Below are 22,259 nucleotides of genomic sequence, written 5' to 3'. Positions count from 1 at the left end.
TAAGTGAATTTCCACTTCGAGTTGTTTCCGGAGTTCTTCGGCTATGTTTTTTTTGGTCACACGTTAAGATCTGTTCACACATTTTCATGATTTTTGAAGTCAAATTGGTGGTGATTTTGGTCACACCGAAACAGGAAGTGGAGCAAAAAAGCGAGTGGTTTTGCAGCGTGAATTTTTTTGCCTTAATTTTAAATTAGGTTGAGAAAACAGTGTTTGAACAAAAATTCGCTTTCTCGCTAGTGGTTGTTTGTTCACATGCGGCAATTTCATTTTGATTTTTACTGTTTTTTTTCCATTTTTTGGATTGGTTTATTTCTTTTTGGTTTTCCCAATCAATTCATATTTCATTTTAGGCCTAGTTTTTTGCTTGAAACAAAGTTCCAGTTGTCGCTGGTGGTTTTTTGTTTACATGCTGCATTTTGACGTTGATATTTTGTTTTTTTTTTTAATTGTTTTGTTCTGATTTTTTAGAAAAGGTTTTCCCAATTCACTCATAGTCCGTTCTACGCCTATTTTTTGTTTAGTTTGAAAATCCGTTGTTTTTGTAAATTCTTTGAATTGTACGTCAGGCTATGTTTTTTTTCCTATGTTTTTTGCTATGTTTTTTTTTAATTCGCTCTACCTTTTGATCACGTTTTTCGTTTTACATATGTCCGGATTTTCACGATTGACTTCTGACTTACTTCACTCACTGTTTCAACTGAATGGATTTTAAAATCTTTCACGCATTGAATTACGCAATCTAGTGAATATGGTCAATGTGAAAAGAGCAAAATCAAAAGAAACGGGATAAACCGATAAAGCCCGGTCATTAAGTCATAGTGCATTAGCTTATCAAAGTTCATTAGTGCGATTGCTAGCTGATATTAGTATAAGCCTAATACCCTTCAGTTTAGAAGCTGAAGTACGCATAGGTTTAGAATCTATATGAAACTGCACACTGAATTAGAACAATTTGTAAAACTTAGGGAAATTTCGTCGATTCCAATCTCTTCTTTTTTCTGTTTAAACCCCAATGTGCATCTTGCGCGTCAACGGTGCCTATTTTGTGACTATCTGCCGGCTATGTTATAGGGAATTCACCCCCACACATACGCGTACAATTCTTATAACTTGGCAGCGGCGGCACATTGAGCAATTGGGGATCAAAAAAGCACCTTGAGGTAACAATTGCGCCAACATTAAATTAATTATTGAGCAGGTGTGAATATTTTAGCGATGCGCCTGCTGTATGTGCAAGGTGCTTTCAACGAAGAGCGTCATCTGGTTGAGGTTGAGCATTTGCCAAATTACATGCTCAGACCATATTTGTGCTATATTGCCATATCAACACGCAGTCCTCAAACTTGTTACGTCATCAAGGGCCCAATGTGTTCAGATGAGGACGCAAAACATGCGAAAGTCTCGGCCGCTCTTCTGTTTTCGAACAAGTTAGTTCTCTTCAGTGCCCTAACAGAGGTAGTACTTTACAGAATATGTACGATGTGTTTAATGTGCTGTGATACAAATTCATTGTCATTTGAAAAAAAAATGTGTTGAGCAGAAAACGTAGTTTCTTTTGTGAAATAGCCATTAAGAACGAGTAATATCTTTGGTGAAAATTCCATTTTTAGGATTACCTAGGGTCGATTGTTTAATAGCCTTGTCAGTAATTCCAGGCGGCTATTATTGCGCTCCTATTTTTTTACAATTCAAAGAATTTGAATTGTATTGGGGCGCTGTCTTTCTTAGGACTCGAAGAGGAGTATTGAAGAAGTCCTTTTTTAAATCAATTTTTAATCTTTTTTTGCGAGCATCTGGATACCCTAATGGCTGAAAGGAATTTCTTGGGATATATGTTTTTGTAATATTAAAAATTTATTCACTTTTTCCAGTTTTTAGTGCAAGTTGTTTTAGTGCTAGTGCAAGTAGAGCTTTTTTCTAAATTTGGCCTAATTAAAAAATTCACATATGTGGTCTTAGTAGGTACTAGTTTTTTGATGAAGTAATCTTGGCAGAGATAGTTATTTCGGGATCTCAATTAATAACAAAAATTGATCAGATTTTTTAATCATATTTTAACAGATTTGATTTTCTTGGTTTTACTTTTGTTTTACGGTTTTGTTTCAAGATAATCATAAATTAGTGGAGGCACGTTTTGTCTGATGAGTAGTTGGATGGCGTTTAAATGGATTTCCACTTCGAGTCGTTTCCGGAATTCTTCTGGCTATGTTTTTTTTATGATCTGTTCACATTTTCACGATTTTTGAAGTCAAATTGGAGTAGTGATTTTGGTCACGCCGAAACAGGAAGTGGAGCGAAAAAGCGAGTGGTTTTCTAATTTTAAAGTAGAGTGAGAAAACGGGGTTTGAACAAAAATTCGGTTTCTCGCTAGTGGTTTTTTGTTCACATGTGGCATTTTGACATTGATTTTTTTGAAAATTTTTTTATCTGATTTTTTTAGAAATGGTTTTTTTTCATTTTGATTTTCTGTTTTTTTTTATTTTCTGGATCGGATTTTTTTAAAAATGGTTTTCCCAATCCACTCATAATTCATTCTAGGCCTAGTTTTATGTTTGAACCAAATTTCCCTTTCTCGCTAGTAGTTTTTTTGTTCACATGCGGTATTTTGAATTTTATTTGCTGTTTTTTTTTTATTTGTTTTTGGTCTGATTTTTTTTGGAAATGGTTTTCCGAATTCACTCATAGTCTGTTCTAGGTCTAATTTTTTGTTTGGTCAATGAAAATTCTTTGAATTGTACGCCAGGACTTGTCCTGCTATGTTTTTTTCCTTCGTCTAACAGATTTTTGTTTCGTCTTACCCTGACTTTTTCAATGGCTTCAGTGACTTCTACTGCTTTGCAGTTAAAATTTGTCTGCGTGACGTCATTTCCGCTTTTATGTCGATTGCGTGACTTACCTCACTCAAAAAAATGACTTCTGATCTCACTTATGGAACTTTATTTTGTGAACATTTACTAGTTAAAGATAAATTGTGTGCATCTAAGTAGTGCCAAACTTATATGCCCTAATTCTTGAGTATTAGTCCTGAGTTTTTGATTTCGAAAATCTATTTTGAAAAAGCTCTTCTAGGGCTTTTTCCTCAAATACCGTATGTATCTTAAAAATGACAGTACGTATCTAACCCAAAAAGTCTAGTGGTCTGCTAAAGGACTTTTGATCAATCTGTCTATCTTGTTTCTTTAGTTTTTTCAATTCATAAAAGGCCACAAGCGGCTATTTTCCGGAAATCTGCCGGCTATGTTTTTTACCAGTCCTTGAGGGAAATTCCTACGACAGTATGCGTTTATCTATGCATATTAATTTATAGCCGCCGTCAGCCTCTCAAACGGCTATTATTTAGGCGCTGTCCTTTATACAATTCAAAGAATTTGGTTTTTATTGGGGCGCTGTTTTTTTAAGATCTGTTCACACATTTTCATGATTTTTTGAAGTCAAATTGGAGTAGTGATTTTGGTCATGCCGAAACAGGAAATGGAGTGAAAAGGCGAGTGGTTTTGCGACGTGAAATTTTTTCGCTCTAATTTTAAAGTAGAGAGAAAACGGTGTTTGAACAAAAATTCGCTTTCTCGCTAGTGTTTTTTTTGTTCACATGCGGTAATTTTACTTTGATTTTTACTGGTTTTTTCTAAATGATTTTCCAAATCCATTCATAGTTCCTTCTAGACCTATTTTTTTAAACCAATTTTCCATTTCTTGCTGGTGACTCTTTGTTCACATGCGGCATTTTGACGTTGATTTTTTGTTTTTCTTTCAATTTAATTCGCTTTACCTTTTGATCACGTTTTTCGTTTTACATAAGCCACGATTTTCACGTTTGACTTCTGACTTACTTCACTCACTGTTTCAACTGAATGCATTTTAAAATCTTTCACGCATTGAATTTCGCAATCTAGTGAATATGGTCAATGTGAAAAGTGCAAAATCAAATGAAACGTGATAAACCGATAAAGCCCGGTCATTAAGTCATTGAGAATTAGGTTATCAAAGTTCCTTAGAGTGTTTACTAGCTGATATCGGTTTTAAGTTTATTAGCTTTGAGTTTAGAAGCTGATTTAAGTATAATTTTAGAATCTAACTGAAATGGCACGCCAAATTAGGACTCTTTTTGAAACTGAAAAAAGAAAAAGATCTGTCAATTTGTCTTGTTTTCTTCTGTTTTAATCCCGATGTGCATCAAGTGCGTCAACGGCGGCTTTTTACCGGCAATGTGCCGGCTATTTTTAAATGCATATCCCATAGGCAATTTTTAATCTTGAACGAAGTTCATCGCAATTATTGTAAACATGTTGCTCTTTTTTAATGCAAATTTTTCGCTTGGCTGTTTTTGCGCTTTTCTTCTAGAACATTCTTTGACTTCTCAAGTAACTTTTTCACGCTTTCGTTTTTCATTTTTGAATAATCTCTATTGTTCTCACTCCGAAGTAAAGCTTGTTGCTAAAATAAAAGATTTCAGCAAAGCAAATAACAGGGACTGATAGCCCAGTGGTCAGTTCTTTTGGCGAGGGATCAGGAGGTTAATGGACTAAATTGCGGTATGCGCATCTGTTACAAAAAACCTCTTTTTAGCAATAATCGCTCAAAGATGTTAAATGTTTTTTTCTAAGTGTTGTGCAGTTTCACAAATTAGCTATAGAAAAAAACTGCTTGTCGAATCTCCAAAATTTGAGTGAAATTGAGCACAAAAATGTTTTGCACGTATTTATTACGAATGCAAAAATTTCGGATTGATCTTGTTTCCTCTTTAATGGCCGCCGTCAGCTGCTCAGCGGCTATTATTTAGGCGCTCTCCTTTTTTAACTTCGCTTTAGTTTTGATAACGTTTTTCATTTTACTTAAGTCTTGACTTCTGACTTACTTCGCTCACTGTTTCAACTGAATGGCTTTTAAATTTGTCACGTATTGAATTACGGAATGTAGTGAATTTGGTCAAAGTCAAAAGAGCAAAATCAAAAGAAGCGGGATAAACATATAAAGCCCGGTCATTAATAGTGCATTACGTTATCAAAGTTAATTAAAGCGATTGCTAGCTGGCATTAGTATTATGCTTTATAGCGTTTAGAAGATGAATTAAGTGTAATTTTAGAATCTAACCGAATATGCAGAATTTGCGCACCAAATAAAAACACTTTGACTCTTAGAAAAGTTTTTGATGATTTCTGTCTCTCAATGTTTTAATAGCCACCGTCAGCAATTATTTAGGCGCTCTCCTTTTTAATTCGTTTTACATTTTGGTCTCGTTTTTCGTTTCACATAAGTCACGATTTTCACGTTTGACTTCTTACTTACTTCACTCACTGTTTTAACTGAATGGATTTTTAATTGCTCTCAAACGAGCCGCTTTTCATTTTTTTGATTTCGGATGTAGAACAGTTTTTTTCTGGGAATTGTTGGAAATCGGGTGTTTTATTGCATTTTCGCAATGTAGTTAGATGATTTTTTGCAATCAATTTTATCAATTACATCAGGTATTTTCTAAATACATATTTGGTTAAAATAACTATGAATTTATGGTAGATTGATATTCGCTCGTTAGCTTTTTAAATATTTGGTTAAAATTTGGTTATACTTCATTCAGTCCAGTGGTTCTTCAAACATATCATATAGATAAGGGAATGTGCACATGATTTCTCTCAAAGCAATAAGTCAACGAAACAGTTGATCCAATTTACCGTTCTGTTTTAGCTGCAAAAATAATGTTTTCGGTCGAAATTAAAAATTATGAAAGCAAGCTTTTTTTTATTGATAACAAAATAGCTGATTTTCATTTCTCGCGAAGCAATTATCGAGTTGCTATTATTAAGACTTTTCCATCCGTATAAGGGACTCACGATTTCAGCAGTGCAACCCGGAGCTCATGAGTGGCATGGTGGTTGTTAATGGTTTGCAATCGGGCTTAGACTGAAGTCAGGCTTTCTAAAGTAGTGCCTACTATCGGTCTTTTTTATGCGATTTTTTGCTTGACCGATTTTTCGTCTGACTCATTCGACCTTTCGTCCACAAAAACTGGATAAACCGGCAGCGCCCAGCGGGCATTAAGTGCTCCTAGATCCTTTCAGCTCAAACTGTTTTGGAGACTTATGATTATTGTGTGAAGAGCGGTTCTTAGAGGTTGAAGACACCCCCAATGTTGACCCCTCACTTTGCCCCCCCTCACTGTTGCCACCTCCAGAAAAATTACTGAAAAATTTTTATTTGGCATGGAATAGCTTTCAATTTTTTAATGACAAATTTTGGCAATTTTTTATGATAAAATTTTCAAGATTTTGAAATTTTTGTCGGTTTTTAGGTTGCTCCAGCCTCAAGAGACGAGGAACCTCCTCTAGGGTTTGGCAGTAGGTTACTGTATAATTTCTAATTTTAATGAAACGTTTTTCAAGAATTCAACACCACGAATTTTGCATTTTTTTTTACAATATTTGTTGTCATTCACGTTTTTCAGCCTAACAGAAAATCTCCGTTAGGAGTTAATGATAAGTCACTGGAAAATGTTTTGGACGGGGATTGGTTTTGACTTTTATCACAATTATTAGCTGTTTTTTATGCAACTTGCAATTTTTCAAGTTTTTTGAATTTTTTTTGTCATTTTTTAGGATTCTCCAGACTCAGGAGCCACATAAACTCCTCTAGTGTTTGTTTATTTGTTACTGCATAGGTTCTAGATGTAATGAAATGTTTCAAGATTTTATTATCATCAATTTTTAAAAAAAAATTGCAATTTTTTCATGTTTTTGAATCTTGGATTTTTTTTATCAATTTCTTCGCAACCAGGGTTCTAGGGAACTCTCCCAAGGTTTGATTTTAAATTGTCGCATAGTTTTTAGGGTTAATGGAATGGTTATCAATATTTTAGTGACTCCAGCTTTAGCAAATTTTGATAAAACTTTTTTTCGGATTTTCGGAAAGTTATTTTCCAAGTTTATGGATCTTTATGATCCTGTGAAACTGTTCAAAGCTTTAAATAGGTCCTGGATAGGCTCTTGAGACAATGAAATGGTTATTGTAGATTTTAATATCTTGAATTTTATCAAGATTTTGTTACATTTATTTTTTTTACAAAATTTTGAATATTCTTGTCCTTTTCTGAGTTTAACGTTATTACTGGGCAACGAAGCTTTTCAAGTCTTGCAGATGAGTATTTTGACATAACCCCCACAGACAAAAATAGCTATGAACATTTTTACTGCAAAATCTAGAAGTATTTTTTAAAATTTTGCAATATTTGCCAGTTTTCAAAATATGAGTCATTTGATTTATTTACTAACAAGGCTAGAAAACTAAAAGTTGATGATTCGAATCAAGCTAATGCTAGCCTCACTAAACCGTGGCTAGCCACTGACAGAGCCATCCGCTCGCGGGTCGTTTGAGAGCTTTTTGGCCGACTTCAGTCGGTTATGTTGAAAACTGGATAAACCGGCAGCGCCCAGCGGGCATTAAGTGCTCCTAGAGCCTTTCAGCTCAAACTGTTTTGGAGACTTATGATTATTGTGTGAAGAGCGGTTCTTAGAGGTTGAAGACACCCCCACTGTTGACCCCTCACTTTGCCCCCCCCCCCACATTGTTGCCCCCCACCGGTTTTTGGACAATTTTTGTCATTTTTTGAGTTCCTTCAGACCTAGGTGTCAATGAACCTCAATAGCTTACTGCATAGTTCCTAATGGTAGTGGAATGGTTTCAACATTTTAACATCACGAGTTTTAGCAATATTTGACAAAAACGTGCAAGTTTGTTTGACATTTAGTTTCATTATTCACGTCTTCCCAGATGCAGGGGCCAGAAAGCGTCCTTAAGGTTTTGATAATAAGTTACTGAAAAATTTTTATTTGGCATGGAATAGCTTTCAATTTTTTAATATGACAAATTTTGGCAATTTTTTAATGAAAATTTTCAAGATTTTGAAATTTTTGTCGGTTTTTAGGTTGCTCCAGCCTCAAGAGACGAGGAACCTTCTCTAGTGTTTGGCAGTAGGTTACTGTATAATTTCTAATTTTAATGAAACTTTTTTCAAGCATTCAACACCACGAATTTTGCATTTTTTTTACAACATTTGTTGTCATTCAGGTTTTTCAGCCTAACAGAAATTCTCCGTTAGGAGTTAATGATAAGTCACTGGAAAATGTTTTGGACGGGGATTGGTTTTGACTTTTATCACAAATATTAGCAGTTTTTTATGCAACTTGCAATTTTTCAAGTTTTTTGAATTTTTTTTGTCATTTTTTAGGATTCTCCAGACTCAAGAGCCACATAAACTCCTCTAGGGTTTGTTTATAGGTTACTGCATAGGTTCTAGATGTAGTGAAATGTTTCAAGATTTTATTCTCATCAATTTTAAAAAAAAATTGCAATTTTTTCAAGTTTTTGAATCTTGGATTTTTTTTTATCAATTTCTTCGCAACCAGGGTTCTAGGGAACTCTCCCAAGGTTTGATTTTAAATTGTCGCATAGTTTTTAGGGTTAATGGAATGGTTATCAATATTTTAGTGACTCCAGCTTTAGCAAATTTTGATAAAACTTTTTTTCGGATTTTCGGAAAGTTATTTTGTTCCAAGTTTATGGATCTTTATGATCCAGTGAAACTGTTCAACGCTTTAAATAGGGATCCTGGATAGTCTCTTGAGACAATGAAATTGTTATTGTAGATTTTATTATCTTGAATTTTTTCAAGATTTTGTTAAATTTATTTTTACAAAATTTTGAATATTTTTGTCCTTTTCTGAGTTTAACGTTATTACTGGCCAACGAAGCTTTTCAAGTCTTGCAGAGGAGTATATTGACATAACCCCCACAGACAAAAATAGCTATGAACATTTTCACTGCAAAATCTAGAATATTTTTTAAAATTTTGCAATATTTGCCAGTTTTCAAAATATGAGTCATTTGATTTATTTACTAACAAGGCTAGAAAACTAAAAGTTGATGATTCGAATCAAGCTAATGCTAGCCTCACTAAACCGTGGCTAGCCACTGACAAAGCCATCCGTTCGCGGGTCGTTTGAGAGCTTTTTGCCCGACTTCAGTCGGTTATGTTGAAAACTGGATAAACCGGCAGCGCCCAGCGGGCATTAAGTGCTCCTAGAGCCTTTCAGCTCAAACTGTTTTGGAGACTTATGATTATTGTGTGAAGAGCGGTTCTTAGAGGTTGAAGACACGCCCACTGTTGACCCCTCACTTTGCCCCCCCCCCCCACATTGTTGCCCCCCACCGGTTTTTGGACAATTTTTGTCATTTTTTGAGTTCCTTCAGACCTAGGTGTCAATGAACCTCAATAGCTTACTGCATAGTTCCTAATGGTAGTGGAATGGTTTCAACATTTTAACATCACGAGTTTTAGCAATATTTGACAAAAACGTGCAAGTTTGTTTGACATTTAGTTTCATTATTCACGTCTTCCCAGATGCAGGGGCCAGAAAGCGTCCTTAAGGTTTTGATAATAAGTTACTGAAAAATTTTTATTTGGCATGGAATAGCTTTCAATTTTTTAATATGACAAATTTTGGCAATTTTTTAATGAAAATTTTCAAGATTTTGAAATTTTTGTCGGTTTTTAGGTTGCTCCAGCCTCAAGAGACGAGGAACCTTCTCTAGTGTTTGGCAGTAGGTTACTGTATAATTTCTAATTTTAATGAAACTTTTTTCAAGAATTCAACACCACGAATTTTGCATTTTTTTTACAACATTTGTTGTCATTCAGGTTTTTCAGCCTAACAGAAATTCTCCGTTAGGAGTTAATGATAAGTCACTGGAAAATGTTTTGGACGGGGATTGGTTTTGACTTTTATCACAAATATTAGCAGTTTTTTATGCAACTTGCAATTTTTCAAGTTTTTTGAATTTTTTTTGTCATTTTTTAGGATTCTCCAGACTCAAGAGCCACATAAACTCCTCTAGGGTTTGTTTATAGGTTACTGCATAGGTTCTAGATGTAGTGAAATGTTTCAAGATTTTATTCTCATCAATTTTAAAAAAAAAATTGCAATTTTTTCAAGTTTTTGAATCTTGGATTTTTTTTTATCAATTTCTTCGCAACCAGGGTTCTAGGGAACTCTCCCAAGGTTTGATTTTAAATTGTCGCATAGTTTTTAGGGTTAATGGAATGGTTATCAATATTTTAGTGACTCCAGCTTTAGCAAATTTTGATAAAACTTTTTTTCGGATTTTCGGAAAGTTATTTTGTTCCAAGTTTATGGATCTTTATGATCCAGTGAAACTGTTCAACGCTTTAAATAGGGATCCTGGATAGTCTCTTGAGACAATGAAATTGTTATTGTAGATTTTATTATCTTGAATTTTTTCAAGATTTTGTTAAATTTATTTTTACAAAATTTTGAATATTTTTGTCCTTTTCTGAGTTTAACGTTATTACTGGCCAACGAAGCTTTTCAAGTCTTGCAGAGGAGTATATTGACATAACCCCCACAGACAAAAATAGCTATGAACATTTTCACTGCAAAATCTAGAATATTTTTTAAAATTTTGCAATATTTGCCAGTTTTCAAAATATGAGTCATTTGATTTATTTACTAACAAGGCTAGAAAACTAAAAGTTGATGATTCGAATCAAGCTAATGCTAGCCTCACTAAACCGTGGCTAGCCACTGACAAAGCCATCCGTTCGCGGGTCGTTTGAGAGCTTTTTGCCCGACTTCAGTCGGTTATGTTGAAAACTGGATAAACCGGCAGCGCCCAGCGGGCATTAAGTGCTCCTAGAGCCTTTCAGCTCAAACTGTTTTGGAGACTTATGATTATTGTGTGAAGAGCGGTTCTTAGAGGTTGAAGACACCCCCACTGTTGACCCCTCACTTTGCCCCCCCCCCCCCACATTGTTGCCCCCCACCGGTTTTTGGACAATTTTTGTCATTTTTTGAGTTCCTTCAGACCTAGGTGTCAATGAACCTCAATAGCTTACTGCATAGTTCCTAATGGTAGTGGAATGGTTTCAACATTTTAACATCACGAGTTTTAGCAATATTTGACAAAAACGTGCAAGTTTGTTTGACATTTAGTTTCATTATTCACGTCTTCCCAGATGCAGGGGCCAGAAAGCGTCCTTAAGGTTTTGATAATAAGTTACTGAAAAATTTTTATTTGGCATGGAATAGCTTTCAATTTTTTAATATGACAAATTTTGGCAATTTTTTAATGAAAATTTTCAAGATTTTGAAATTTTTGTCGGTTTTTAGGTTGCTCCAGCCTCAAGAGACGAGGAACCTTCTCTAGTGTTTGGCAGTAGGTTACTGTATAATTTCTAATTTTAATGAAACTTTTTTCAAGAATTCAACACCACGAATTTTGCATTTTTTTTACAACATTTGTTGTCATTCAGGTTTTTCAGCCTAACAGAAATTCTCCGTTAGGAGTTAATGATAAGTCACTGGAAAATGTTTTGGACGGGGATTGGTTTTGACTTTTATCACAAATATTAGCAGTTTTTTATGCAACTTGCAATTTTTCAAGTTTTTTGAATTTTTTTGTCATTTTTTAGGATTCTCCAGACTCAAGAGCCACATAAACTCCTCTAGGGTTTGTTTATAGGTTACTGCATAGGTTCTAGATGTAGTGAAATGTTTCAAGATTTTATTCTCATCAATTTTAAAAAAAAAATTGCAATTTTTTCAAGTTTTTGAATCTTGGATTTTTTTTTATCAATTTCTTCGCAACCAGGGTTCTAGGGAACTCTCCCAAGGTTTGATTTTAAATTGTCGCATAGTTTTTAGGGTTAATGGAATGGTTATCAATATTTTAGTGACTCCAGCTTTAGCAAATTTTGATAAAACTTTTTTTCGGATTTTCGGAAAGTTATTTTGTTCCAAGTTTATGGATCTTTATGATCCAGTGAAACTGTTCAAAGCTTTAAATAGGGATCCTGGATAGTCTCTTGAGACAATGAAATTGTTATTGTAGATTTTATTATCTTGAATTTTTTCAAGATTTTGTTAAATTTATTTTTACAAAATTTTGAATATTTTTGTCCTTTTCTGAGTTTAACGTTATTACTGGCCAACGAAGCTTTTCAAGTCTTGCAGAGGAGTATATTGACATAACCCCCACAGACAAAAATAGCTATGAACATTTTCACTGCAAAATCTAGAATATTTTTTAAAATTTTGCAATATTTGCCAGTTTTCAAAATATGAGTCATTTGATTTATTTACTAACAAGGCTAGAAAACTAAAAGTTGATGATTCGAATCAAGCTAATGCTAGCCTCACTAAACCGTGGCTAGCCACTGACAAAGCCATCCGTTCGCGGGTCGTTTGAGAGCTTTTTGCCCGACTTCAGTCGGTTATGTTGAAAACTGGATAAACCGGCAGCGCCCAGCGGGCATTAAGTGCTCCTAGAGCCTTTCAGCTCAAACTGTTTTGGAGACTTATGATTATTGTGTGAAGAGCGGTTCTTAGAGGTTGAAGATACCCCCACTGTTGACCCCTCACTTTGCCCCCCCCCCCCCGCCGGTTTTTGGACAATTTTTGTCATTTTTTGAGTTCCTTCAGACCTAGGTGTCAATGAACCTCAATAGCTTACTGCATAGTTCCTAATGGTAGTGGAATGGTTTCAACATTTTAACATCACAAGTTTTAGCATTTTTTGACAAAAACGTGCAAGTTTGTTTGACATTTAGTTTCATTTTTCACGTCTTCCCAGATGCAGGGGCCAGAAAGCGTCCTTAAGGTTTTGATAATAAATTACTGAAAAATTTTTATTTGGCATGGAATAGCTTTCAATTTTTTAATGACAAATTTTGGCAATTTTTTTATGAAAATTTTCAAGATTTTGAAATTTTTGTCGGTTTTTAGGTTGCTCCAGCCTCAAGAGACGAGGAACCTTCTCTAGTGTTTGGCAGTAGGTTACTGTATAATTTCTAATTTTAATGAAACGTTTTTCAAGAATTCAACACCACGAATTTTCTTTTTTTTTTACAATATGTTGTCATTCAGGTTTTTCAGCCTAACAGAAAATCTCCGTTAGGAGTTAATGATAAGTCACTGGAAAATGTTTTGGACGGGGATTGGTTTTGACTTTTATCACAAATATTAGCAGTTTTTTATGCAACTTGCAATTTTTCAAGTTTTTTGAATTTTTTTGTCATTTTTTAGGATTCTCCAGACTCAAGAGCCACATAAACTCCTCTAGGGTTTGTTTATAGGTTACTGCATAGGTTCTAGATGTAGTGAAATGTTTCAAGATTTTATTCTCATCAATTTTAAAAAAAAATTGCAATTTTTTCAAGTTTTTGAATCTTGGATTTTTTTTTATCAATTTCTTCGCAACCAGGGTTCTAGGGAACTCTCCCAAGGTTTGATTTTAAATTGTCGCATAGTTTTTAGGGTTAATGGAATGGTTATCAGTTTTTTAGTGACTCCAGCTTTAGCAAATTTTGATAAAACTTTTTTTCGGATTTTCGGAAAGTTATTTTGTTCCAAGTTTATGGATCTTTATGATCCAGTGAAACTGTTCAAAGCTTTAAATAGGGATCCTGGATAGTCTCTTGAGACAATGAAATGGTTATTGTAGATTTTCATATCTTGAATTTTATCAAGATTTTGTTAAATTTGTTATTTTTTTTACAAAATTTTGAATATTTTTGTCCTTTTCTGAGTTTAACGTTATTACTGGCCAACGAAGCTTTTCAAGTCTTGCAGATGAGTATTTTGACATAACCCCCAAAGACAAAAATAGCTATGAACATTTCACTGCAAAATCTAGAAGTATTTTTTAAAATTTTGCAATATTTGCCAGTTTTCAAAATATGAGTCATTTGATTTATTTACTAACAAGGCTAGAAAACTAAAAGTTGATGATTCGAATCAAGCTAATGCTAGCCTCACTAAACCGTGGCTAGCCACTGACAAAGCCATCCGCTCGCGGGTCGTTTGAGAGCTTTTTGCCCGACTTCAGTCGGTTATGTTGAATTTTCTAATGCTTTGAATTACGCAATATAGTGATGACCGTATTCACTATATTGCGTAAATCAAAGCATTAGAAAATTCAACATAACCGACTGAAGTCGGGCAAAATGCTCTCAAAGAGCAAAATTAAAGCCCGAGCATTAAGTCAGTGCATTAGGTTATGTTTATTAATAGCCGCCGTTAGCCTCTCAAACGGCTCTTATTTAGGCGCTGTCCTTTTTATTGGGGGCTGTCTTTAAGATCTGTTCACACATTTTCATGATTTTTTGAAGTCAAATTGTAGTAGTGATTTTGGTCATGCCGAAACAGGAAATGGAGTGAAAAGGCGAGTGGTTTTGCGACGTGAATTTTTTTCGCTCTAATTTTAAAGTATTGTGAGAAAACTGAACAAAAATTCGCTTTCTCGCTAGTGGTTTTTGTTCACATGCGACAATTTCACTTTGATTTTTACTGTTTATTTCGATGTTTTAGATCGAATTTTTTTCTAAAGGATTTTCCAAATGCATTCCTTCTAGACCTTTTTTTAGTTTGAACCAAATTTCCATTTCTTGCTGGTGACTTTATGTTCACATGCGGCATTTTGACGTTGATTTTTTGTTTTTTTTTAAATTTTTTTGATCTGATTTTTTAGAGATGGTTTTTTCAATTCACTCATACTACATTTTAGGCCTAGTTTTTTTAGTTAATTAAAATTCTTTGAATTGTACGTCAGGACTTGACCTGCTATGTTTTTTTAATTCGCTTTACCTTGTGATCACGTTTTTCGTTTTACCTAAGCAACGATTTTCAACGATTTTCACATTTGACTTCTGACCTACTTCGCTCACTGTTTGAACTGAATGGATTTTAAATTCTTTCACACATTGAATTACCCAAAGTAGCGAATATGGAATGCTTTGAGCAATGTGAAAAGAGCAAAATCAAAAACGGGATAAACCGATAAAGCCCGGTCATTAAGTCATTGAGAATTAGGTTATCAAAGTTCATTAGAGTGTTTGCTAGGTGATATTGGTATTAAGTTTATTAGTTTTTAGTTTAGAAGCTGCTTTAAGTATATTTTTAGAATCTAATTGAAACAGCACGCCAAATTAGGACACATTTTTGAAACTGAAAAAAGAAAAAGATCTGTCAATTTGTCTTGTTTTCTTCTGTTTTAATCCCGATGTGCATCAAGTGCGTCAACGGCGGCTTTTTACCGGCAATGTGCCGGCTATTTTTAAATGCATATCCCATAGACAATTTTTAATCTTCGAAGTTCATCGCTATTATTGTAAACATGTTGCTCTTTTTTTAATGCAAATTTTTCGCTGGGCTGTTTTTGCGCTTTTCTTCTAGAACATTCTTTGATTTCCCAAGTGACTTTTTCACGCTTTCGTTTTTCATTTTTGAATAATCTCTATTGTTCTCACTCGGAAATAAAGCTTGTTGCTAAAATAAAAGATTTCAGCAAAGCATAACAGGGACTGATAGCCCAGTGGTCAGTTCTTTTGGCGAGGGATCAGGAGGTTAGTGGACTGAATTGCGGTATGGGCATCTGCTAAAAAAACCTCTTTTAGCAATAACCGCTCAAAGATGTTACATGTTTTTTTCTATTGCTCTCCTTTTTTAACTTCGCTTTAGTTTTGATAACGTTTTTCATTTTACTTAAGTCTTGACTTCTGACTTACTTCACTCACTGTTTCAACTGAATGGATTTTAAATTCTTTTACGCATTGAATTTCGCAATGTAGTGAATATGGTCAGAGTCAAAAGAGCAAAATCAAAAGAAACTGGATAAACATATAAAGCCCGGTCATTAATTAATTGTGCATTACGTTATTAAAGTTACTTAAAGGGATTGCTAGCTGGCATTAGTATTATGATTAATAGCGTTCAGTTTAAGAGCTGAATTAAGTGTAATGTTTGAATCTAACCGAATATGCAAAATTTGCACACCAAATGAAAAAAATTTCGACGCTTGGAAAAATTCTCATTTTTTATCTCTTATTCTTTTTCTGTTTCAATACCAATATGCGTCAAGCGGGTCAACGGCGGCTATTGTCCGGCATTTTGCCGGCTATGTTTCAGTTTCTGTTTCAGTCCCAATGTGCGTCAAGCGGGTCAACTTCGGCTGGTTTCTGGCAATTTGCCGGCTTTGGTTTGATTTGAGATTTTTGATTTCGTTTCTTGTTTACTTTTCTATAGTTTTATTAGGCAATTATTTTTTTGATTTTTGTTTTGGTTGGAGATTGTTGATTTTGATAAGGAAAAGATCCAAGCAAACTTCGATGCCCCTAGCTTGGTAAATATCACTATCCAATTTTTAGTACATTTTTTGCCAAATTGTTTGAAAATACGACAGTTTTTACTGTTGAACGGAAAAGATCCAAGCAAACTTCGATGCCCCTAGCTTGGTAAATATCACTATCCAATTTTTAGTACATTTTTTACCAAATTGTTTGAAAATACGACAGTTTTTACTGTTGAACGGAAAAGATCCAAGCAAACTTCGATGCCCCTAGCTTGGTAAATATCACTATCCAATTTTTAGTACATTTTTTGCCAAATTGTTTGAAAATACGACAGTTTTTACTGTTGAACCCCCCCCCCCCCCAGTATCGTTATTCTGCCATGCAATAATGGGAAGCACTTGTTTTTTCCAGATCTGGTCGAGCAATGTTCAATTCTCCCTCAAATCAGCACGTGGATATCAATGAAATAAGTTTTGAACAAGTGAATCGCCTTCTGCCGAGCCTTGCGGTGAAGCTACCTCGAACATACCTCAATGTGATGCCGGGTGCACCTAAACGACTGGTTCTGTTGACGAGTGTGACGAAGAAAGCGGGGAACTTTGACTTCCGCGAAGTACACACACCGTTTCATGGGACTAAGACCCCGTGCAGTTTGCCTTTCTCTCAGTCTCAGTTGTACAATCAAATTCAACCTGGTTAGTATCACTTGATTGAAAACAACAAATTTATACTTATTAATCGGCAGTCGAGCAAATTGAAACAGCTATTTTGAATCAGCTTGATTCGAGGTCTGCTAAACGAAATTTATACTACTGATCTGACTGTTTTTTAATAGCCACGAAGCGATAGCGGCTATTAATGGGGGACATCGAGGGTTTTTTACAATTCAAAGAATTTAATTGTATTGGGGCGCTGTCAAATTGGGGGGTCAAATTGGATTGGTGATTTTGGTCACGCCGAAACAGGAAGCGGAGCGAAAAAGCGAGTTGTATTGCGCCGTTGATATTTTTCGCTCTAAATTTAAAGTAAAGTGAGAAAAAGGTGTTTGAACAAAAATTCGCTTCCTCGCTAGTGGTTTTTTTTTCACATGCGGCAATTTCACTTTGATTTTCACTGGATTTTCAGATGGTTTTCCCAATCCACTCATAGTTTATTCTAGGCCTAGTTTTTTGTTTGAATAAAATTTCCATTTCTCACTAGTGGTTTTTTGTTCACATGCGGCATTTTAACATTGATTTTCTGTGAAATAGCCGCCTCGGCTTCACAGCTGGCTATTATAGTGCTCCTATTTTTTTTACTTCGCTTTACCTTTTTCGCTTTACCTTAGTTCGCAGCTCGTTCAATATTTTGCGTGAAATATTTGACTTCTCTAGGCTAGTTTCACTCTTCTCTCATTCTGCTAAATTGCGCTCCTATTTTTTTTTACTTCGTCGAAGTTTTTTTCGCTTTGCCCATTTTGCCGCTTTTTCGACATTTTGCGTGAAATCTTTTTGACTTCTCTAGTCTAGATTCACTCTTCTGTCATTCGGCTCAAAGTCCTTTTAGACAGCTGTTGCTCAGCAAAGCAATTCAAAATAAACAGAGTCAGTATTAAAAAAAACGAAATCAGAAAGAAACGGGATAAACACATTGAGCCCAGTTTTAGATGCCTGTTACTCGAACTTGATTCTTATAAGTCTTAGTTACCATCTCTAATGCTTATTGGTATTGATACTAGCTCCTGTATCGTCTCACTATGAAACAGGAGATTGTTCAACTACTGAATGACATCAAAATAGTTCGCACTTTAAAGTTGCTTTTCTACAAAATCATTATCATTGTTTTCTCTTCATTCAATTCCAATTGTGGTTATCGGAATCAACGGCGGATATTTTTCGGCAATCTGCTGGGTGTGTTTTTTTCTTGAATTGAATTTTTTAAAATGGTTTTCCCAATTCGCTCATTGTCTGTTCTAGGTATAGTTTTTTTGTTTTTGAATTGTACGTCAGGTCTTGACCTGCTATGTTTTGTAAATCGTCGTCTCCGTCGATGATTCTTACGACCTGACTTCTCGGAGTTAACTTTTGCAATGACTTCTGTGAATTGTACTGCTTTGCCGCTAAAATTTGTGTTCGTGACGTCATTTCTGAGTTTAGGTCAATTGCGTCTCTTATCTCACTAAAAAATAACTTCATTACTGTGAAAAATAACTTCATAAGTGAGTAAGGAAGTCATTTTTAGTGAGGTAAGTCACGCAATTGACTTAAAAGCAGAAATGACGTCACTCATAGTCCGTTCTAGGTATAGTTTTTTTTGTTTACTTGCTCTCAAACGAAGTTTGTAGCAATTATATTAGGCCTGTCGGTGGCTAGCTACTGACGAACAAGCGCTCGCTAAAAACACGCAAATTTTACAAATTTTCACTGTTTTTTCATGCTTTTTGAAAATTTCTTGTCATTTTTGAGTTTTATCAATCCTAGATGTCAAGGAACCCACTCTATGGTTTAATAAAAGGTTACTGCACAGTTTTTAGTGGAAATAGAATAGTTTCAATATTTCAACATCGCTAATTTTTGCTTTTTTTTTGGAAAAAGTGGCAAATTTTTTCGAGGTTTTGAAAAATTTTGTCGTTTTTTTAGGTTTATCCAGCCTCAAGAGCTAAGCAGCCTCCTCTAGTGTTTGATAATAGGTTACTGTTAAGTTTCTAGACGTAATGGATTTTTTTCAAGATTTTAACATCACGAATTTAAGCTTTATTTTGAAAAATAAAATATTTTAATTTTCTTTTACATTTATTGTAATTATTCAAAGTATTTCAGCCTTAGGGTTTTGAAAATCTGCTTAAGGGTTTGATAATAGGTGGCTGCATTTTTAAAGTGCAAACGAATGGTTTTTAACTTTTTAATATCACAAATTTTATCGATTTGTTTTTATAAAACTTGCAATTTTTCAAGTTTTTTGACAATTTTTGTCCTTTTATAGGTTTATCTAGCCTCAAGAGCCAAGGAACATCCTCTAGAGTTTGATAACAATTTATTGCATAGTTTCTAGATGCAATGAAGTGTTTATAAAGATTTTAACTCTTTACGAGTTTTAGCATTTTTTTGAAAATTTTTTGGCAATCGTCATGTTTTTTGAAATTGTTTGTCATTTTTTAAAGGTTTTTCCAGCCTCAAGAGCCAAGAAACCTCCTTCGAGGTTTCACACTAAGCTGTTGCTTAGTTTCTAGAGTCAATGGAATGGTTGTCATTATTTTAATGACTCGAGTTTCAGAAATTTTTTTGATAAATTTTAATTTGAAGTTTTCGAAAATTTTTTGTTCCAAGTGTATGGATCTTTATGAGCCAATGAAACTGCTGAAGGCTTGAAATAGGCATAATGGATAGTCTCTTTAGACAATGGAATGGTGTTCTGAAGATATAATTATTACGAATTTTAGCAAGATTTTGTTAAAATTTGCAATTGTTTTTAAATTTTTTTGTCCTTTTCTGAGTTTAAAAATATTTTTGTCCTTTCGTCCTTTTCTGAGTTTAACAATCCTTACTGGCCAAGGAAGCTTTTAAATCTTGGGTTACATGACAAATATCCAGAGACAAAAAATGTTTTTGAACACATTCTCTATTGCGAAATGTGTACATTTTTTTTTGGAATTTAGCTTTTTCAGTTTTCTATATGATTTAGTTACTAAAAAGTCTAGAAAACTTGACGTTTTAGAGTCGAATCTCATCATGGAAAAAATTCCTAGCTCTCTCTCAATCTCTCTCTGTGTTGGTTTGCGTTTCTTTCCTTCTCTTTCTCGCTCACGTTTAAGCTCGCACTCTCTCTCTCTCTCTCTCTCTCTCTCTCTCTCCTTAACTCTTTTGTTGATGCCGCACTTCAGCGGCTGTTATGTGGCATGATGTCATCGTCTATTACCCTAATATCAGGCCCCTTCAATCAAACTAAAACTAACCCCACTAAACAGTGGCTAGGTACTGACGAAGCCAACCCCTCGCCGGTCGTTTGAGAGCAATTCGCCCGACGTTAGTCGGCTATGTTTAGTCAATGAAATTTCTTTGAATTGTACGTCAGGTCTTGACCTGCTATGTTTTGTAAATCGTCGTCTCCGTCGATGATTCTTACGACCTGACTTCTTGGAGTTGACTTTTGCAATGAATTCTGTGACTTGTACTGCTTAGTCGTTAAAATTGTGTGCGTGACGTCATTTCTGCTTTTAGGTCAATTGCTTGACTTACCTCACTAAAAAATGACTTCTTTACTTACTTATGGAACTTCAAATTTTATGAATGTTTTCTAGTTAAAGATCAATAGTGTGCAATTAAGTAGTGCCGAACTTATATGCCCTAATTCATGACTATTAGTGTTAATTTTTTGATTTCAAATATCAGTTTTGAAAAAGCTCTTTTAGGGCTTTTTCCTTATAGACCGTATGTGTCATAAAATTCACTGTCCGAATCTAACCCAAAAAGTCTAGTGGTCTATTAAAAGACGATCTGTCTGTCTTATTTCTTTAGTTGTTTCAATTCATAGAAGGCCACAAGCGTCTATCGCGGCTATTTTCCGGCAATCTGCCGGCTATGTTTACCTTCATGTTTCCTGATTAAACAATTTGTTGTATTTATTTTGCTGGTGTTCTTGCGGCTTTCAAAAACATGCACTCAGTAATTTGGAGAAGATACATAATCAGATTTCTTGTTTCAGCCTTTCTGCTGTATGACTGCGGCACCTACATATTTCTGTGGCAGGGACCAGTGACACAGAACGCAGCAAGCAACACTCAAGAGGAGGACTGGTTGGAACAGAGGCGAACTAAGAGCCTCAATTCCTCCCCATTACACCAAGTCAATAAATCCAGACCTGATTCCCCTCAACACAGTGGAGTGGGATCGGTGAACCGAAGGTTCATTGCCGAGAGAAAAAGAGCTCTGGAAACAGCGAGGAGCTATGCTGCTGGTGAACATGTTTCTCTTAGTTTTCTCAAATTGGAAATGTCGTCCTATGTAGTTTGAGTTCATGTTGACATTAACAAAGTGATTAAACAATTGATTGTCATCAATAAGATCGTGCTCCTTTTTGTTAGGGTACGCCATAGAATAGTTCGCCAGTCAGGGTAAAATTGATTTATTATAGCTGTTAAGCTGTAAGCTGAGCGGAGCTATATTGCGGTGCTCTTGGTTTTTTTTGTTTCGTCGTCTGACGCTTTATTTTCGTTTTACATTTGTTCTAGAACATTCTGTCTCGTCACTGCTTAAATGGCTTTTTCGCGCTTGATTTCACGCTTTCTGCGTGACCTAAATTGCGGTTATTCAGAAACAGAATCTGTTCCTAAAACAAAGTTGATTGTAACAAGGCGGCTCGTTAATGTGCGTTCGCACATGATGTTCCGACCCGAGCTCATCTACATTTTTGACTAAAATGTCAACCAAATCAAGAGATAACAAAAATAGATGTTTGAGTTTAAAACAATCGTTACACATTCTATCTACTAATTGAATTACTAATGCCATGCTTCATTACAGCACCAACGTGACCTGACATTGAAGAGACTAGAAAAAAAATAGCACCAACAAAATTTTGGCGGCAAAAAATGAATATCTAAATTTAAAAGCACCTGGTAACAACGTCAAAATGCAGTCAGATAAAACCTTAACTACACAAGTTTACCTTTTACTAACTATACAGCAGATGAAAAGTTTTCTTAACCAGACTAGGTAACAAGCCGACAAAAAGAACGAACAGTGAGGCGAAACTTAAAAATTAATCAACATTTTTTGCACCAAGAAAATTCAAAAATCTTAAAAAACATTGGTTTTTAATAAAAAAATCCTTGATAAATTACTAAAAAGTCATTACAAAACCAAAAGCACCCGTCTGTGGTCAGACTATGCCATAGAAACAAACTAAAGAGAAACTCAAAAAATTACAAACGATTTGCGAAAACACAAACCTTTGCTACCATTAAAATCAATAGCTATCATCTGAATATGTATTTTTAATTCAGTTGTTATTTCTGCTATTTCAGTTGAAGGATTTATACTGAAAGATTAAATAAGTTTACTTGGGCCACATTTAAAAACCATTGGGATCTGTTATTACGCGATTGTTCTGAAGGAAGAGAAAAAGAAACGCAAAAAATGGCCAT

General features: G+C 34.8%; 1 protein-coding gene across 1 annotated transcript in view; it reads left to right on the top strand.

Annotated features, from left to right (window-relative positions):
• The window catches only part of LOC142353472 (supervillin-like), a 71,962-nt gene that overhangs the window by 31,287 nt on the left and 18,416 nt on the right, over window positions 1-22,259 (top strand). Inside the window, exons 11-13 of the mRNA XM_075405726.1 lie at window positions 1,217-1,430; window positions 16,550-16,833; window positions 20,819-21,070. Coding sequence (XP_075261841.1) covers window positions 1,217-1,430; window positions 16,550-16,833; window positions 20,819-21,070 — 750 coding nt within the window. The remainder of the gene's footprint in view (window positions 1-1,216; window positions 1,431-16,549; window positions 16,834-20,818; window positions 21,071-22,259) is intronic.

Source organism: Convolutriloba macropyga, chromosome 14 (genome assembly GCF_964194025.1).
Source record: "Convolutriloba macropyga chromosome 14, txConMacr16.3, whole genome shotgun sequence".
Classification (NCBI taxonomy): Eukaryota; Metazoa; Xenacoelomorpha; order Acoela; family Convolutidae; genus Convolutriloba; species Convolutriloba macropyga.
Note: the sequence above shows the minus strand (reverse complement) of the source record. Positions and strands in the feature narration are given on the sequence as shown.